This window comes from Syngnathus scovelli, chromosome 6 (genome assembly GCF_024217435.2).
Source record: "Syngnathus scovelli strain Florida chromosome 6, RoL_Ssco_1.2, whole genome shotgun sequence".
In the NCBI taxonomy this organism is placed as follows: Eukaryota; Metazoa; Chordata; class Actinopteri; order Syngnathiformes; family Syngnathidae; genus Syngnathus; species Syngnathus scovelli.
This window is the reverse complement of record NC_090852.1, coordinates 11,164,396-11,184,271: the sequence shown is the minus strand read 5'-3', so window position 1 is coordinate 11,184,271 and position 19,876 is coordinate 11,164,396. Positions and strand designations below refer to the sequence as shown.

At 39.3% G+C, this 19,876-nt stretch overlaps 2 protein-coding genes across 3 annotated transcripts in view; both read left to right on the top strand.

Annotated features, from left to right (window-relative positions):
* Window positions 1-11,359, top strand: part of btbd11b (BTB (POZ) domain containing 11b) — a 55,476-nt gene extending 44,117 nt beyond the window's left edge. The window contains exons 4-17 of one of the 2 annotated variants that reach the window (XM_049721971.2): window positions 2,774-2,926; window positions 3,141-3,306; window positions 4,197-4,286; window positions 5,557-5,658; window positions 6,537-6,630; window positions 6,827-6,962; window positions 7,384-7,604; window positions 7,714-7,892; window positions 8,820-8,925; window positions 9,207-9,309; window positions 9,465-9,546; window positions 9,646-9,714; window positions 10,191-10,304; window positions 10,409-11,359. In XM_049721971.2, coding sequence (XP_049577928.1) covers window positions 2,774-2,926; window positions 3,141-3,306; window positions 4,197-4,286; window positions 5,557-5,658; window positions 6,537-6,630; window positions 6,827-6,962; window positions 7,384-7,604; window positions 7,714-7,892; window positions 8,820-8,925; window positions 9,207-9,309; window positions 9,465-9,546; window positions 9,646-9,714; window positions 10,191-10,304; window positions 10,409-10,618 — 1,825 coding nt within the window. In that variant the 3' untranslated portion in view covers window positions 10,619-11,359. The remainder of the gene's footprint in view (window positions 1-2,773; window positions 2,927-3,140; window positions 3,307-4,196; window positions 4,287-5,556; window positions 5,659-6,536; window positions 6,631-6,826; window positions 6,963-7,383; window positions 7,605-7,713; window positions 7,893-8,819; window positions 8,926-9,206; window positions 9,310-9,464; window positions 9,547-9,645; window positions 9,715-10,190; window positions 10,305-10,408) is intronic. The other variant, XM_049721972.2, reaches the window with a different exon arrangement.
* A 1,810-nt stretch (window positions 11,360-13,169) lies between these two features.
* On the top strand, window positions 13,170-19,072 carry mlc1 (modulator of VRAC current 1). Its single transcript, XM_049721977.2, has 12 exons — window positions 13,170-13,707; window positions 14,236-14,529; window positions 15,367-15,456; window positions 15,583-15,636; window positions 15,994-16,095; window positions 16,185-16,286; window positions 16,411-16,482; window positions 16,556-16,672; window positions 17,432-17,488; window positions 17,975-18,097; window positions 18,184-18,348; window positions 18,526-19,072. The coding sequence occupies exons 2-12, from the start codon at window positions 14,272-14,274 to the stop codon at window positions 18,601-18,603; spliced, it is 1,218 nt and encodes a 405-aa protein (XP_049577934.1). The 5' UTR covers window positions 13,170-13,707; window positions 14,236-14,271; the 3' UTR covers window positions 18,604-19,072.
* Window positions 19,073-19,876: the final 804 nt, after the last annotated feature.

Sequence of the window (19,876 nt, the reverse complement as noted above, 5' to 3'; positions counted from 1 at the left end):
AAGGGGGAAATATATCAAAGTTTGTGTTTTATTAAAGAATAAAAATTGATAGATAGATAGATAGATAGATAGATAGATAGATAGATAGATAGATAGATAGATAGATAGATAGATAGATAGATAGATAGATAGATAGATAGATAGATAGATAGATAGATAGATAACTCTGTGAGTTGAGCTCTGTTAAATCCAGTTTACGCCAAGTAAGTTGTCTCATTCAGTCTGTAGATGTTTAGTTGTCACATACTCAGATTTAAAACCACAAGCCATCAAAAAGTTCTATGAAATCACCCTCATAGTGACTGATATCGATTCATCTGTTCAACTCCTGCTCCCTGTCTTGTGTCTTGTTAGAATATTGTATGCTAGATAATCACAAGGATATTAACTTAACACCAGACAAGTGCAGGGGAACTCGCTCTCAGTGGTACAATTTACACCCCTGCACACAATATGCACCCCTCTCACCTCAGCATACTGTAGAATCCATTGGTAATTTACAGTGCTCATGCACATCTGCACACTGAGATTTACGATATCCGTCTTCCTCCTCAACCTCCTCCTGCAGTGGCTGACCAGATGTATTCCCAAGGACTCAAAGAACAACTTTTTTTTTTCCTTAATTAAAATAAGTCCTTTAAATGTCCTAAAGAGTTTCAGGAAGGAGTGATTGCATCAGACCTGCAGATGCAGTCAGTATTGATTGATGCTGCAGTAGCACCATCTCAGTATGTCAGAATGATGTAAGGCTCTGGCAATGTTTTCATGTTGTTTCCCTTGATTGCTAGTTTTTGGACAAGTCTTTTTTTACCTACAAAAATTAATGGTGTTGCAGCTAAGGAGGGGACTGGACAGTCCTCATAAATAGTGTAAGGTTGAATATATAATATTTTTTGGGGGCATTTATACTGTACCTTGGGCTGTTCCGCATTTCCTGCAATACAGCAGAAAACCATGTCAGCCCGCAGCATTTTGCATGGTGTGATTCAAGGATGACAGCTGAGCGTGAGCAGGCCTCTACCCCTGGGCATTACGGTTGTCAGCTAATGCGGGTCCTATGGGTGTCCAACTTGAATGTGCATGCGTTAATGCCAACAACATGTGTTAAAAACACGCTCACATCCAATTTCACTTTTGTTTTAGTCATACTAAACACATTGACAGTGCCTCTATTCATTCGGTCGAGCTGTGGTAGAACAACAAGACCTTGAACTGTTCATGAACTTCATTTCTTGCCAGGCTTGTGATGGAGCAAACGTTTTCCTTGTCTCTTGATAAAGCATTCTGCGTTGTTTTATAATGGCTAGCAAAACTTAAATAATATATGAAAGATAAATGATACATCTCAGTTCAGAGTAGCGCTGATACGTTTGTACCACATGCACATCAAACTCTTACATGTACTAGATTCCCGATTATGATATGGCAGTATTAAATCTAAGGGGAGCAGACCAAGTGTCTTCAAACCGATATACATATGGGCGCTCATAGATAACATGATACCTGATCTATCAGTGCACAAAATATCTACGAATAAGAGCCGATATCTTACAAATATTATCTCTTAGTTTTCTAATATTGAATACTGGATAATTACCTACATGGCAATAAATATTCAATAACCCAATATTCTTCGCCACATTGAACACGTGCCTTACTGAAATCATTTCACTTTTTCTCATATAAAATGAGTGTTAATGTAATTAGGCTTAGCTTGAGGGGCTTGCAATTTTATGTATGTAACTTGTTTTGGTGACAGCTCATTTACTTGCCTAAGTGGAAAAAGCGCATATTGGTATGCATAACATACTGTTGGTACCTCAGTGAAGGTCAAAATGCAGCACCGTGCATGCATACGTATATTCAGGCATCTGGCTGTACGTGTGGGATTGGTGGAGAAATGTATGTGTTCATATTTGCATATTTGAAACTGCACCTCTGTTTGTAGTAGTTTCTTTCTTTTTAAAAAAAATAAAAAATATTGCTCTAGTATTTGCTTCCAGGCGATACTCCTCAGCTCCAATAGTGTAAAACACTGGGGTCAGGATCAAGCATATGGTTGTCATTTCCTGCAACTGTCCCAGCAGGACTGCTAACAAGTACACCCTTACCACCTTACAACACAGTGTCCTGGCATGTGATAAAGATGCACTCCATCTGTTTGTTTGGCCATATTACAGAGTGTTTGTGCGGTTGTGTCATGCTAGCACATTACAGGAATGTGCCACGACAACGTATTACACTATAATGATTCATGGAACCTAAATACATCAATATTTACTGAAGACAATTTGCTCACCTATCGCTTCAGTCAACTAGCCAAGGCCTCTAGCTCTAATTAGGACAAGCGGTATAGAAATAAATTCCAAGCTTAGTGAATAATTTTTTTTTTCTGCTTTGACTGTGTAAGAATCTTTATAGCCACCGAGTGTCAGCATGAGCTATACTGCACCATGTTCATGTAATTTTATAGCACCTCAGTAGCATGCAAATTGTTTCTGATTATTGTACACCTTCTGATAAATGAGCTGTTAATTGTATAGCGCTTTTGTACCTTCAGTACTTAAAGCGCTTCACATTGCTTCCTCACGCACCGACATGAGACTTCATCATCAGGCGCAACTGGGGATGCAGGGGGTTCTTGCTCAAGAACACTTTGACATGGTCACAATGGCTATAGAGATGGAACCCCCAAGCTCTGGGTTGAGAAGGATCACTCTGCCACTGAGCCGCCCCCCTTGATGCTTGCGTATGTCTCTATCTCCTCCCACAGGCCGTTCATGGTCCTGCCGCCTCTGATGGAGTGGGTGCGTGTGGCTGTTGTTCACACCGAGCACAGACGGAGCTTCTCTGTGGATAGCGATGATGTTCGGCAGGCTGCCAGGCTGCTGCTGCCTGGAGTGGACTGCGAGCCCCGCCAGCTTCGGTACAGCTGCAGTCCTTCAGGCTTCAAAGTGCACACGCACACATGCATGCATGCATGCTTGCACAAACACACACCCCTTCCAAAACACAACTCACGTCAGCAAGGAATTATATTGCTTGTATAGTCTTGTAAAAAATGTAAACTTTGTGTTTTGCGTCATCAGTTGCACATTGCGCACATCCACCTAACTCACTTGGTGTGCTTTGCCCTTCAGAACGGACGACTGCTTCAGCGCCTCAAGAAAGCTGGATGCTGCCTCAACTGAGGCAAAGCTCCTGCAGAACTTGGGCTTCCATATGCTCAGCTGCGGACGCACAGACCTGGTGAAGCAGGCTGTCAACCTGCTGGGGCCGGATGGTATCAACAGCATGAGTGAACAGGTTAGAGTCATTCATATTAAAGCACATTTACACTTGGTAAATGTGCATAGAAAGTTGTTACACTGCCTGCAGAACAGAAGAACAAAAATAGACGATAGCTGCTTCAGCTTGAGCATTATGCAGACATGCAAAATGATATATGGTTGATATACGAAGGTCTACACAATGTTCAAATGCTATTTTTTTGTATTAACAACCGAAAAAATATAAATAAATAAATTAATTAATTAATAAATACGTTTTCCAGATTTAAGTTATAAGTTGTACAACTTCTTTACATCCTTTCATGAGAGGAACTAAACAAACAAACAAACAAAAAAAAAAAACAAGCAAACAAAAAACTGAAATAATGTGATTGCACAATTGTGCACACCCTCTTACATATAACTGGAATGTATAAAGTTTGTTCAAAATGAAGAAATAACCCGCGCATATTAAATGGCAGTCAGCTCACCTCCCACCATTCAGAGTACATCTTAATAACCCCCAAATAAAGTTCAGTTGTTCTAGTAGGCTTTTCCTGACCTTATTCCTTTGCTTTCCTGCAGAAACTTGAACATTTTGTGCAAACACTGACAGCTATTTCAAACTGTTCTGATTTTCTCCCACCTTGTTTAAGGTCCTAGTTCCAGCTTTTCGTTCTATATGTACAGAAAGGCCCAAACTAAGATTCTTGATTGTTTGGCAGACATGCTCACCACAGTCTCTACCATGCTGCCCAAAAATGTAAACACAATTTAGAGGGGTTTTTTTTCCCTCTCCAGAAATATCATCAAGGCAAGATTACTAAAACTCTCAAATGACCATACTCATCCGATGTGTTGGCCATGAGATTCTATGCTAAAATGACAGCATTATCTTCAGTTATGATGGCGCTTGTGTTCATGCAGGGGATGACCCCACTCATGTATGCTTGTGTGCGTGGAGACGAGGCCATGGTGCAGATGTTGTTGGATGCCGGAGCCAATATTAACAGTGAGGTAAGTGTTTTGATGGTAGTACATTTGGTGTATTTCAAATTCAACTGCTTAAGCATGTGTACCTGCAACATCTCCATACAATTGTGAGAATAGCATGTTTTCTGGGGCAAATACATCAACTGTGTCGCTGTGACAGATCCAAAACCCCTAAGATATGCTTGGACCCCCCCAAGTGCCAGGCCAGATAATTTACTTAATTTTACAATTTTTCTAGGATTTTTTTTCCACATTTCCACCTGGCCTTCATATAGAACACATAATGAATCTTTATCAACATTTTTGGGAGATTTATTGGGGGTTTTAAAAAGAAAAGAGAAAAAGATATATATATTTGTATTCTACATCGTTTTGAAGCCAACAATGGACCATAAGGAGTTTTTCAAAGATGGGGTTAAGCCAAGTGAGCCAACATTATTAACTTCACATTCATGGCTTCCCATTGGGAGCTTTGGATTGTGCAAGTAAACCAAATTAAATGCTTATAAACATTTACTACATTGAATAATTGACTTCTGCAACAAAGCCTACACTTTCTTTTGGGATTTCTCTGATCTAAAAGGGGGAAACTTACGTCATTTAGTTAAGGGAATCTGAGACTTTCTCTTAATTAAATAACTGAAGTTTCCCTCCATGGAGAATCCATGGAGGAGGCGAGATGCTTAGAGATGTCTGCAAACAGCACAAAGTTAAACCCTCTTGATTGTGTCCATTATCACCTCAACAATGTGCGTCATCCACCATTGTGCCAACTTTGATTTGCAATTCACTGACACTCGGCCAAAGCACAAAGACTAAGTGCAATTTATGCATCACTTAGCCTCTAATTGATTAGCTCATCATATTAAGTTATTTTTTTTTTTATCTCATTACACATTCTCAAGTGTAGAAAATGTGTGTTTATAGGCATTCAGCTCCTCACTCGGATTTGTTGCATTTACCCGTGAGATAACCCTGAGGATAGGTGGAAGCCCTGTCAGAGAAACCGCTTTGGCGGGAGGGAGAGAGCAGAGAAAAGCCATTAGGATGTGGCCTAACTAGACAGATCAATTTATTGTGTTCATTAGAAGGTCAACATGCTGACAGGTTGTCCTCTACAGCCCCAGGCCTCTTAGATGATTACTCCAGTTGCTCCCGTAGCGCTTTCCGTTCTCCCTGTAGTAGCTTGTCTTGTGCTGGCTTGGCCGTGTCGTCGTTTTTAATGGCTTCATGTCTTTCTCCCTCATCTCCCTTTCATGTCCCCCATCCCCCTCCTCCAATGTCCATTCCCCAGGTGCCAAACTCAGTGCACAAGCATCACTCAGTCTTTCCCGAAACGCGCCAGGCGACGCCCCTCACTTTTGCTGTGTCACATGGACATGTGCCTGTGGTGCAGGTAGTGATATCCTCTCTCATCTGTTGACTCTCTCTGTGCTTCAGCTCATGGTTGGTCATCATTTTCATATCAATCAGCGGTCATCATCAGTCTGACATGATCAAGATGGGGTTTTATTGTGAACATTTAAATGTTCGTTTTACTTTTCCAGCAAACGCAACAGGCTCCATTTAATTCATTGGAAAGGTGAATCGCAGTGGACCGATTGTAATCGAACTCATTTAACTAATTCAGTCTGCCCTCCAAATGATGTTCACGCTGGGATTTGAGCAATTTAATTTTAAGAGAAAATGCTTGAAACGTGTGCTGGGGCATTTTAAGCTCTCTTTGAATAAATTGCATTAAAAATTCAAATGAAACGAAATCATTTCCCAAGCTTTTCACTGTAAATTGTTTCTGGTGTTTAATGTTTAATTATTAAGCAGTGATTGTGAGTGATCAAAAAAAAAAAAAAAAACATGTTAAATGCTGCCTAATGTACAGATTTAATAGAGGCTCATTTAAAATTGGTCAGTTTATTCATGTTCTGCAAGCACAATGCATGGCACACCTTCATTTATTGCGTCCAACTGGGTTTTTACATTTGTATATTTATTAGAAATAAATCATCTGTGGATGCAGAGTGCATCTCTTCGCTTTAGCTCAGTCTGCCCGTTTTGTGCTCGGCTAAAGATAGTCTGTGGCAGCTGCCTTTAGTTCCCGTCTTAATGGAACAAGAACACAGTTAATTCCACGGCAGCCTGTGTTCTAAATTAGCAATCAAGCATTCATTAACTGAGTGTTCGAGAAGCTCAAAGTCACCGAGCAAAGTCCTCTTTTTCCCCCTCTCCCTCTTTCCTCATCGTACCCTCGTCTGTCACCCCACCTGAACTTCGCAGCTGCTTCTAGATGCCAAAGCCAACGTGGAAGGTTCCTCGCAGGACGGGATGGAAAACTACACTGAGACCCCGCTGCAGCTGGCTGCTGCTGCAGGTACACGCAAGCAACATGACTTGTATCAAGCTGCTCCTCCCAATCCATTTTTAAGAGCTTTACCAGAATGTCAGCTTCATCTTTGGCTGACTCATGACTTAAAGGCACATTTCTCCTCAGAGGTGGCAACAACTCTGTTATCTGGTTCTTTTTATATTCTCTTGAGTGTGGCTGCATATTTACTTTTTATGCACAGGCAACCTTGAGCTAGTGAGCCTGCTGCTGGAGCGTGGGGCCGACCCCATGTTGGGAACCATGTCCCGCAATGGCATCTCTACTGCGCCGCAGGGAGAAATGAACTCTTACAGCCTGGCAGCTGCACACGGACACAGGTGATGTAGTTTTACGGTATAACCTAACTTAGACGTTCAACCACCATTCCACAGCCACGGATGAGTCAGCAGCACACACACGCACCTTCTCTGCACGCACTATACGTAAATTACATGCTGTACACTCCACAAACTCATCTCCTCAGAAGTTTAAAGGACCATGAAATTAACACATGGAGGATTTTCTTGGTTGTTGTTGGTCATAACGTGATTAACATTCTGTGACTAAAGTGCTGTTTTGTTTTGTTTTTTTAGTATATTTTGTTGTTCTCAAGACTGTGGAAAAGTACCTTTATCGCTTTGTTTATCTGGTATTTTTACTTTTATTCTTAAACTGTGTGGTTCATAACAGAAAATGTGCATTAATTGAGAAATACGATCAGTAAAAGTAATAGTAAAACAAATGTCTTGTTTCTTCCAGAAATGTATTTCGGAAGCTGTTGTCACACACGGAGAAAGGTAAAGGGGATGTCTTATCCTTGGAAGAGATTCTGGCAGAAGGCTCAGAGCTGGAGGGAAGAAGTTCATCTGAGGCGGACCTAATACGGACAGGGAAGGTCAAACTGAAAGCCCTAAAAGAAGCCATGTACCATAGTTCCGAACATGGACATGTAGACATCACCATAGATATACGGAGCCTTGGTTAGTTAACCTATTATTAATAACAACAAAACCTCAGTTACCATGTTTGTTTGTTTTTTCCACACCATCTGATATCTTTTTGTTTTTGCTTGCACTATTACATCCATAGGGGTACCATGGACTTTGCATACATGGCTGGAATCGCTTCGTACATGTTTCTCCCAGCACCGCCGACCACTGATCCAGGGCCTTCTCAAAGAATTTATCTGCATTGAGGAAGATGAGTACACTGAGGAGCTCATAACCCATGGCTTGCCTCTCATGTTCCAGATCCTCAGAGCCAGCAAGGTACAAGTTATCCCAACATGGATCAACCACTTTTTATAGTCATTGTCAAAGAAATAAGATGACAGTGGAGCCACAGTTCACAAAAGGTTTGGCAGATGAACGACTAAAAACATGGTTCAGAATCCAAAATGGTTGGGCAAGTAGAGACATCATATGCTTTCCAGTCTTGTTTGTTTATTTATTTCATTTTTTATTGTTTCAGGCACACAAACTCTCACAAGTGTATCAATTGATAACAAGCCCAAGAAGCAAATATCAACTGTAGAAATCAAACTGAAACTCATCACTGGAAGGATAAATCATCCAAATGATGGTTCCATGTTTTATTTTTTTCAAATTTAATAACGTTTGTGAATTATTATTTTTTTTTTGCTCTGATGCAACCATTATCTGGGCTGAACTCGTATCACACTCATCACATCACCTGTAGGTACTCATTTTGTAATATTAACTGGGATGGACTATTTCTGGTTGACTTTTCTAACGGGGAAAGGTTCATTTGAACAAATTGACAATTGAAAGGCCTCCTGGATTTTGTGTTTGCTATCAAAGTCTCCAGTTATACTTTAGTTTGATTCAATCCAATATCGGCAGACCTATTTATTCCTAGTGGATGTTACGAGCTGTTTGCTAGTGTTGAGCCTCATTAAGAGGAAAAAGTCTTACTGCATGTTGGGGGACTTGTAGTGAATTGCACTGTTCCTCCTTTCCCCCTCTGGTTTGGCAACTTAAACACACACAGGAGATTTGGCAATGATTGTAAAAGGGCCCAGGTCTTTTCCATCTATCTCTTTTTACAGTGTTGCACATTCTCCTCATCTTGGGAACTTGAGGTGTAAAACATATCTGACTACTGTTCAACACAAATTTAGATGTGTGAAATGAAATTCACGTTTGCTCTATTGTGTATACTTTGTGTTTGGTCAGAATGAAGTTATCAGCCAACAGCTGTCAGCTATCTTCACCCAGTGTTACGGGCCCTACCCCATCCCCAAACTGGCAGAGATTAAACGCAAACAGTCATCACGCCTTGGTGAGAGTCTGTCACACTGTTTGCAAGCAGGAGCTTTTTCTGATGCACGTATTTACACACAAAATAAAAACTGAATTTAGGCTTTGTATTTGCAAATCTCCAAGGAATTATTGGCTCAACTGACTTGAATGCTTAATGAATGGAAAGAGGACCGAGCGCCATCTTGTGACCAGAAATAGAAAATCACTCGTAATTGATAGTGCTGTTTTTTTTGTGGCGTACTATGTATTTGTTTCTTTTTTTTAATACACAAAATCAACATTATTTGTTTCTGTTTTTAGATCCCCACTTCCTAAACAATAAAGAGATGTCAGATGTGACATTTCTGGTGGAGGGGAAGCCTTTTTATGCCCACAAAGTACTGCTCTTCACAGCCTCCAATAGGTAACAATAAAGAAGTAATAATTTGTTAAATGTATAAAACGAAATTAGAATCACAAAATGACGATTCTTTTATACTCTTTATAGTAGTAATGCAGACTGGACATTCATTTCATGTAAGATTAAGTGACTCTTCATATGAATGTCTTTTTGTGAAGGTTCAAAACTCTTCTTGCAAACAGACCTTGTGGTGAAAACACCTGCATTGAGATAAGCCATGTCAAATACCACATTTTCCAGGTAATTATTGTACTCCAAACTCCTTGTTCATGTTCTTTGTTTGTCTTTATAATGTATGTATCCGTGCGTGAAATAATCTTCGCCTTTCTTCCCTCTCAGCTTGTGATGCAGTATCTCTACTGTGGAGGAACAGATGCTCTGCACATTAGGAACCCTGATGTTATGGAGGTTGGCTCACGCGTCCTTTTAATTGTATTTTTATTATCTTGGGAAAGAAGAAAATTAAACTAATGGAAAAAGAATGGATAAAAATAAATGTATGTGTGTGTGCGTGTCTGTGTGTGTGCGTACGCTCGTACAATCTTTTCTACAATCAAAGAAAAATTCCAACACATTGATAGGTTATGATGCACTCCTGCATGTGCATGGCTAAGACAATATGATCATAGGAATCATTTTGGACAGGGAGACCTTCTGCACCTGTAGGGAAGAGCGGCTCCACGGGCTTCTTGGCATCTATTAAATAGTCCAACTGGCAGTTAATGTTAGGCTAGTGAGCATTAAAGATAAAAGAACTGGCAGTGGTTCGCTCTGAACTTTTTTCAACAGCATACAGTTGAAAAGTCTCCACTTCAATCACATCTTGATTTTTTTTATTTTTCACCATATACTTCTACACCTAATGCTTTCCCTTTTTATTGCAGCTTTTGTCTGCATCTAAATTCTTCCAGTTGGAAGCACTGCAGAGGCATTGTGAGATTATCTGTACGAAGAACATAAACACAGATACTTGCGTGGAGATCTACAACCACACCAAGGTACAAACAAAACACACTGAGAATATAAATTAACCTTATAATTGTAATTGAATTATAATTGACCTTTCAATGCAATTTCAACCCTTTTCTTACTTTTTCCTCAGTTTCTAGATGCGCCAGAACTAGCATCCTATATCGAGGGATACTTCCTAAAGAATATGGTCATGCTGATAGAGCTGGAGCCATTTAAACAGCTACTGTATGATGCACCACCAGATAGCCCCAGCTATAACATCCTACAAAACTTGGAAAAAACTCTGGCCATTCGCATCCAGTCCATACACTTGTCCTCGTCCAAAGGATCCATTGTTTGAACTTCTAAACTTACTATAAAAACAATTGTAGACTTGGAATACATGGGATGTATACAAGTGAAGGATCATGCAAAAAAACTCTATGTTCCATGTTAGCTTATGGACAGTACAGATGCGGCTCCATCTATGAGACATTTACTAGGCTTTTTCGAAACAAATAAACCACTGGTGATCCTTCCTAGGCTGTGAGGATGAGTTGCTCTACTGTTGTGATGACTTGCTCATGCATCTGTGGTAAGTAATACATTTGTATTGTCAGTCCAGTTATTAGTCTTTAAGACCCCAGAACTAAACTGCAACATAACAGAGTGGCATCCATTATGTTTTAAGTAGAATTAAAACCTTCAATTTCCTTACTACAATGTAAATATTGTTGATAAAAGCAGATCTATCAATAATGTAACTCACTGTATATAGCTACAGATGTTTTCTCATGTGTCTCACCATTGAATATTACTGTTAAAGAAAAGCTATGTGTAAATGTTGCATGTCAAAGGGAGTGTGTTGGAGGATTAAGGATGTTGCTTTGTCTTAAGTGTTTGTCTTGAGTTAGAATTGATTTTGTCATCAGCATGGCTCACTAAATGTGTAAAACACTTAACAGTGTTGTCATTCTTCGTGAGAGACTCAAAGTGTGTTTAATCATAGAGCTGCTGTAAGCCATGATCGGGAATTGTGAAACTACATGCCATGTATGTATGTGTGACTTATCTTTCCTCCATAAAGAATATTAGTAATGTGTTTAATGTCTCTAAATTACTGGCTCAAAACGAAAAGAGAAAATAACCACAAGAGGGCATCCTTTACTCTGTTTGATGAAAAAGCACAGTTGGAGAAGTTTTATTTCTAGCTGATGTAGTTATGACTAATTAGACTACTTTGAATTACTGGAAAAAATATTGCGATTCAATTAAAATTGATTGATCTCATGTTCTCCAAAAGATTGTGTAGTATTGATGTCATTCAGTAGTCACTGAATAGCACTGAGGAAAATAAAAGAGGAAGAGAAGTAGAAGGACAAAGCACAAACACACTGAACACACATTTTACGCAGAGTGCAGACTACCGTAATTTCCGGACTATAAGCCGCGACTTTTTTCCAAAATTTTGAACCCTGCGGCTTATAGTCAGGTGCGGCTTATATACGATTTTTTTCATGATTTTTGTGATGACTTGATCACTTTTATACACTCGCAAAAAGGCTGTGGACCACTGTTGTGCGGTATCTTGAAGAACAAAACAACAACAAAAATACTATTTTGAAACACTACTATGGCCGCTGCTTATTCTGGCTGTGTTGCTTGTGACTATTATGAGCTTTAGTAGGAATACACGCTAGGTGACCTGCGTCAAAAGGCTCTAAACCCTTTTTCATTCTTCTGACATTGTCCTCACCAAAAACAAGTTGTAATGAATGTGAACTTTTAATGCATTTTATTCAGAAGGTTACTTTGAACCCTGAGGCTTAAATGGCGGCGCGGTATATTTATGGATTTTTACGGCTTTCTGTGTACTGTCTTTCTTTGTAAAAAAACTCATGTGCACGTGCGGCTTATAGTCCGGTGCGGCTTATGTAAGAAAAAAACTAAAATATCCCTGAATTTTAGCTGGTGCGGCTTATAGTCGGGTGCGGCTTATAGTCCAGAAATTACGGTAAATTCTGCTATTAAATTATTGGATGAAGTCATCTGAAAATAAAGCTTCAAATTTGAAAATAAAGCTTCAAATTTGCTTCATGAACCAGTTGTATTTTTGGATTCCTCTGTTAGTTTTGGATATAGGGGTACAAGAAATGGTGAATCAGTATACTTTGAACCCAATGTCGAGTGTGCTGTCTAGAGGAGTAAAAAAAAATAAAAAAAATTAACAACTGGTTCATGAAGCAAATTTGAAACTTATTTTTCTATCACGAGGATAAATTCAGGACAAGACAACTTTGCGCGCTCGAAAGCTCAGAGAGGCTCAACACAGCCCCAAACATGGCAGACTAGACTTTCACAGGCACGGACCATCCCAGCAAACCTTGCTCAGTTGAAATAACAAATTCATGCATCGCATTATAGTTTCATAGCAAGATATCTTGCAAATATGTCCTCTAAGGGCAGCTCAGAAAGGATGACGTCGTGTTTTTCCAAAGTGGACACCAAGTAAGTCCTCAAGTGTCAAGACATCATTGCTGTCATCATTGTTCTCAGCAGTCACCCGCAAAAGGATATGTACCTGTTAAGAGAAGTGGTGGAAAAAAAATCAAGTGGTGCTTAGAAAGAACAGGGCTGTCTTTGTTCCTCATCAACCCCCCCCCCCCTTGAAAGTGAATCACGGGTCAGACAAGTGCTGCTATAAATGAAAGGCTGCCAAAATAAGAGCAGGGGAGTGATTTACTGAAAAACAAGAATATATACCTGTTCCAGCCCCATGATGACATGATTGTTCTTATTTTCACTTTTACTTTCATGTTTGACATTTGCTGTTAGCAAGTCTGGCCCAGAAACTGTGAGAGAAGGGGTGACGGCCATTGTTCAGGTGTTGCTATGGTTACAGCACCCATAGACAATGCAGCAATAAAGGCTGTGAAGCTTGTGAATAATTTTTAACATAATAATCAGATAAAGAGCATCAAACTGGCTGCAGGAATTCTCGTTTGTTCGTGTTGGAATTCTTGAGTTCATAACCTTCTAGGCTGCTGTGTTCTCCTTTCTTCACAGAGACAAATTTTCAGTGTGAGGTTCGGTGGGAGTAACTGAGAGAAGAAAAAGGATGTTTGCCCTCGTAACTGTGCCCCCAGTGTGAGCCCCCTCATACCGCACTTGTTGTCATGCACAGGCGCTCGCTCTCCCTTTGGAACAAAAACTTGGCTGGCAGGACAACAGCCATGTGTTTTAGCGCCGCACTCTGAAAAAGTTTTTAGCTGTGTGTGTGCTTCTGAGAACAAGTGCAAAGAGGAGGGGAAGTGGGTGGCCAAAGTGAGATCTGGAGTATAGAAGGAGTTGCCGATCAAAACCAGCTATTATCTATTTGGAGATTTCATAATCAGAATAAATCGGGTGGACAACATTTGGGATTATTCAACTGGGCATATACAATAGCAGGTAAGTGTAAGAAGTATTTTGCTTTGGCCCATTACAGAGTTACGTCTGGGTATTTTAGTCCATATGTTGGAGACTCAGAGCACATTTTGTCATGTATTATGACTCCAAGGAATTGGATTTTGTCCATAACAAAGCTTTCTTTTCAGCAAAAGTTTCATTCCATTGTCATCAGCAACTTGTATGTAGGATTGATTCAGAAAGCCTGTTTATTTTTCCCTTTGAAATGGTGCCTCAAATGAAAAATTTATGGATTTGTGAACTGGGCAACACAAGTGAGTACGTGCTTGTGTTCATGTAAAATGTGCCAAATGTTTACTGCCTATGCTAAACTGCTTATTGTCCGGGAGATATTGACCCTTGTTTGGTGTTTTTTGGAAGAATGCATTATTGCACTCTGAGCAAGAACAAAAATGAAACAGACCATTTTGAGTTCTTAAATGTTTGTATTCTTTTAATTAGTGTGTGGATGAACCGTCGACAGACTCCTGGTGCAGGCACATTGCATAACAAATTTCTAAACTCTTTCAGTATGTTTAGCTGCTGTATCGAGCAACAGTCGCAGTGATGCAGCGCGAGGAGATGTCGGCACGAGAGGAGTTCACCTACAGCCCCATGTCCACCCTGGAACGAGGCAGCGGCTCGCTGGGAAGACGAGGCAGCAGGGGATCGGAGAGGAGAGTCGATAGGGGGGAGTCGGATGTGTCGGAGCGGGACAGCTACACTGTGGACGTGAGGGCCAGTGACCTGCAGCTGGCCCAGCCGGAGCCTCTAAAGCACCCCTGCTTCAGCTACAGGGCCTGGCTCTACAGTGTCCTCATAGGGGTAAGAGGAAGCATTGGATTGGATTCATCTAACGCTTCAGACCATTACACATGTTTTAAAGGTTGGCATGCTCTCCTTTGATGGGAGAGAAATCTGGCCTTGAAAATTTGTGTGTGATGGTGACAAGAATCTTATTCTTTGCTTCCTTGTTAGGTTACAGTACCGAAGTGTGGAAAAGTAGATGATCATTAGATTTATTGTGCTATCAACACTTGGGTGCGTTATTAGTATTTATCAAGCATCGGTTATTCATTACGTTTTATTTCATAAAACATTCATAAACCTCTTATAAGTGCATCATTATTTTAAAGAGGTAATACCTTTTTGTTACAATGCAAACAGTCTATATGCAATAAAAACATAGCGAAAACTTTGTTCTAAGGAAAAAAAATGTGGTCCAAGTAGGCTAACAATCAAAAATAGTCCTAATTTAATTTTTTTTAAATCTGAAACGGTTAGTAGTACTGTGCTTTTGTGTGCCTGATTTTAGAGAAAAAGGATAAAATACCCCCCCCCCCCCCCCAAAAAAAAAAAACATAGGTTAATTATTCCTACTACAGTATTGGCTAATTTCTTATCAGCAATTATTCGACTTATATACTGTGTATAAATTCTTCAAAATTTTTATATCTTAGTTAATTCTCTTAATTTTTCCAATGGAAAGGGTGTACCAATGACACCCTTAACTTGAAGTGATGTCATCCAACGTATGAGGCCATACTTAGGGTATGTATATCTATTACTTTTTTCGATCCATATGCCCACCTGAATGTGTGTGTGTTTGTGTGTGTGTGCGCGTGTGTGTGTATGTGTGTGTGTGTGTGTGTGAGACCACAGGGTAGTCTCCTCATCACCTCTGGTTTCTCTTTGTATCTGGGAAATGTCTTTCCTGTTGCCATGGACTACCTGCGCTGTGCTGCAGGCTCAGTATGCAAAATGACATTTTTATTTCCTTATCACTGGTTTTGACCTCAATATAAATACAATTTGTATGAGGAAAAAATGTATTAAAGAGTTTCTATTTCTTTTGAACTGTGTGACTTTTCTTAACAGGGCATACCAGCAGCAATTGCAAGCTTTGCTATTGCCAAGAACAGACATGTTGCAGTAAGTAAATGCATGTGAATAAAGACACTTTTTTAGTTTTTTTTAGTTTTTCAAATTTTAATATATATATTTTTTCAATTTAATATTACTGTCATTTCCAATCCTTTAATGAGCACAGCTCATGAGAAAAATCTCAAGGCATGCCATCAACCAAAAATGTAACAAAAATCACGTTTAATTATGATATTGTCTTAATGTACACATACATTTTCTTTGTGTGAATTTTTGGCCTGTTTAGTCGAACACAATGCTAGTTACTTTCCTGTGGTACTACTGGTGATTATTTACGGAATACAAATTTGCCGTTTTGGAATCACTTTTTTATTTTATCATTGTTTGTTTTCATATTTTTTCAAGGTGTCAGATTTCCAGGTGGTCTATGTATCAACCTTTGCAGTGACGACCACCTGCCTGGTTTGGTTTGGATGTAAATTGATCCTCAACCCTTCAGCTGTCAATGTAAAATCATCTTCAGTTTATTTAAAGTAATTGTATTGTTGTCCATTTCCTTGTTCATTTCCTTTTTCATTTTGTATTTCACTGCCCAGATCAACTTTAACCTTATCTTGATGATTTTGCTGGAGGTGTTGATGGCTACTACAGTCATCCTGTCAGCTCGCTCCGGAGAGGACTGCTGCTGCCACAGAAAAGTGTGTTTGTGCGATGTGTGTGTGTGTGTGTGTGTGTGTGTGTGTGTGTGTGTGTGTCCATTGATGTTATCATTCATAAAGATCACACAATTCTGACTTTTCCATCTTTTCATCCTCCCACCAGTCTTTAACAAACCAGCGACCTTCGATTACAACCCCTGCAGTATTCCCCACTCGGCTTCTCAAAGCCTACTCTGTGAGTAGCTGCCAGGCATACTGACATCGTGCTCCAAAGCTCTCTTTGACCGAAACCCATCTGTGGCTGATAGGTGATCGAAGTCATCGTAGGAATCTCCGCTGTGTTTGGAGGTATCATTGCGCTCAACATGGATGCCTTGCAGCCCGGCCCATACTTGTCTGTCACATTTTTCTGGATTCTTGTGGCTGTAAGTGCAGTTTACTTTTAACATGAAATCTGTATGTTGTGGTAATTAATAGGCAGTAAGGGATTTATTTATTTTAACTTACAACATATTTGATGCTACTTCTACTGACACATAATCAATTTTTCGACAAATGGACAATGTCTCACAAATGTAAGTACGTCCCTCACTTTTTTAAAAAAAATATATTTTCATTGGACTGAAGAAATGGCACGATTATAGTAGTCACCGTTTCCTCAAATAACTCCACGCACAGCCCTAAAGTGAAAAATGTCCAAACTGGCCCAATTACTTCCTTTTTTTTTTTTCTTCCCTGTTGTTAAGTGACTCAGTAATGGTACAATGCTTGGGGTGTGAACTGGGAGCAAAAATGTCAAAAGGAAGTTGTCCAACACCCCCTCATTGCAAATAACATTCTGAGAAAAACAATTGCCGTTTTACTTAAAAGCTTTTCTGAGGCCGCCTTATTCCTCCTACACATCTCAATGACAATGCTCACATTTTCAAATGAATTTGACAGCATTCCCTGAAAATCACAATGTCCATTAATGGTGAGCTATTTTTAAAACAGCCCACCATGTTGGTGGCCCCTTTTGTAGACGATTGATTAGCAATTAGACAAAAAGCTCCAAGATAAGCAAATTCCATTGCTTCTCATGGACTTCAATAAATCAGAGTAGCGACTGAAGCTTACATCTGTCTCTTGTCTCTGAGCCTTGTCACTTATTGTACATATTGCATATGATGTGTTCATGTTTGCAGTGTTTTCCAAGTGCAATTGCCAGTCATGTTGCGTCAGAATACCCGAACAAATGCCTGGTGAGTACGACATGACATAGCAGTTTACTATAAGCACTTTAAGTCTATTTGAATGGTGGCAACAACAAAAAAATTCCACCATCTAGTACAATTTGATACATAATCTCCTGAATTTCAAGTGCAATTCAAGGGCACCCAAATAACTGATTTTGACACATCTTTTTGGCACCCTCCGTTTTAGCTTCAACTATTTTGGTTTAGGATTTTAAGGGTGGAGCTTGAACGACTGTGGGCTGTCCATTGGTTGACAAGCGGAAATAAAACACTGAATTCTTTTTCTAAAACCTGACATCTGCTGGTCATAAGTCTTCTTCATCCCCTGTCAGTCACGGGTCATTCAACTCACCATCACTTTACAATCTTTTACGGCGCACCTGTCTTGAAGTAAAATGAAGGTTATGGGGGCCAGCTTGTGTCTTACTGTGAGAATAAGTCTCATTTGAAGATTTTTTCTTCAAGTTTTGCTTTCTCTCTGGTGTCATTCAGGTGGAGGTGCTGATCGCCATCAGCAGCGTGACATCTCCTCTCCTCTTTTCAGCCTCCGGCTTCCTCTCTTGTAGTGTGATGAGCTTTATTGACATTTTTCTACATGACGTGCCTATAGCCAAGGTGAGCTGGATAAAACCATTCGTCTCTGACCGCTTTAGAAGCGTGCATCCTGACTAAGTAATAATGTTCACATGGCCATATTCCAGCAATCCTACGACATCTTGCTGCTGATTCTGCTGGTGTTACTGCTGGTGCAGGCCATTTTAAATTCCGCCACTGTGGTGCACTGTGCCTCCTACAAGAGTCAGCTTCGCTTGAGGGCAACACAACAGAGTGACGACAACATGGGAACCTCCAGCCAGTACTGCAGGGTATACATTGAACACAATTTCCATGTCATTTCTTTTTTTGTAAGCGTCTCGTTTCATCCAATCCTATAAAAAATACATACTATAGTGTTAATTCACATGGCAGATATTATCCATTATGTTTTAACATACTAATACGTGCTTCTTTGCGCTATATTCTTTTTCTCCTCACTCTCAAAGCAACCATCCAACGGATTGCTGCAGAGCTTGAGCAAAGACAGAACCCGGAAGGCCGTTATGGTGCAAATCACTCAATGACCACGATACAAGGGAATGAAACCTTTAAAGTATAAAACAGTGTAAATTAAAATTAAAAAATAATTTGGTCATGCAAGAACCATACAGTGAATATGTGTAAGTTGGTAATGTATATTTGTGGTCCCCAAGACTACATTAGATTAGACCTGTTCTACAGTAAGTCAACCGTAATAGATATAGATTTTTGGTTATTTCCTATATTAAAGGACACATGATTTATTTAACCTGCAAGATATTTTTTTGTTTTGTTTTGGTACAGCAGGGTTATGACAATATGGTATTATTGTGTAGCATATCTGCACTTTTTGCAAAGGTACAGTGTAAAGCAGCGTTACTGTAGTCAGTGAACTTTCTTTTTAGTTTTGAATTCTTCAGTACAAGGTAGAACATGTTTTCTGCAGCACACTGTACACTGTTTTGTTATAATTATGTAGTACATGCAACAAATAAATGACCTGAAAATGTCCAAGTATGGATGGACAGTGTTTATCATATGCATATATTTGATTTATAGTTTCCTTACACACCGTAAAATAAGGAGGTTTGACTGTTTGCTGCAAAGATGTTGGATTGCCCTTGACCAAGGCACTGAACCCAGAATTTCAATTTTACTGCATTAGCATAAACCCATTTCAACCTAATAATAAGAACAACAACAAAACAGCAATAATAATAATCATAATCATAATAACAATAATAATAATAATAATAATAGCAATAATAATAATAATAATCAGCATAAACCCATTTCAACCTAATAATAAGAACAACAACAAAACATAATAATAATAATGATAATAATAATGATAATAATAATAATAATAATAATAGCAATAATAATAATAATAATAGCAATGGTAATAATAATTCATTTTAGTCGATAATATAGTCGTCATTGCGTGTTTAATGTAATAAAATAAAATAAAAATTCTTATAATTATTCATTATAATTATGGTTATCTTACATAATCATCTTGGGTTTGAGTGCACTTAGCATGAGAAAAATAATATTTAAGTCAGGCATTCAGTATGAGGAGCAGCTTCTTCAACCGGCACAAACCAGCTCGAAGTGGAAAGCTGACTGACTTGTGGCTTGTCATGAGCATCAGGGCCACCTTTACTTTCCAAAGAAGAGAGTGGAAATTGAGAAACAGCTCTAAATTTTGGGCTATTGTGTTCAACATGGATGTTGTATTACACAATCAATCATCTCAGCAACTAATGCAACTTGTTCGGCAGACCTTTCTATGATTTAAAACCCCCATGTATTCCA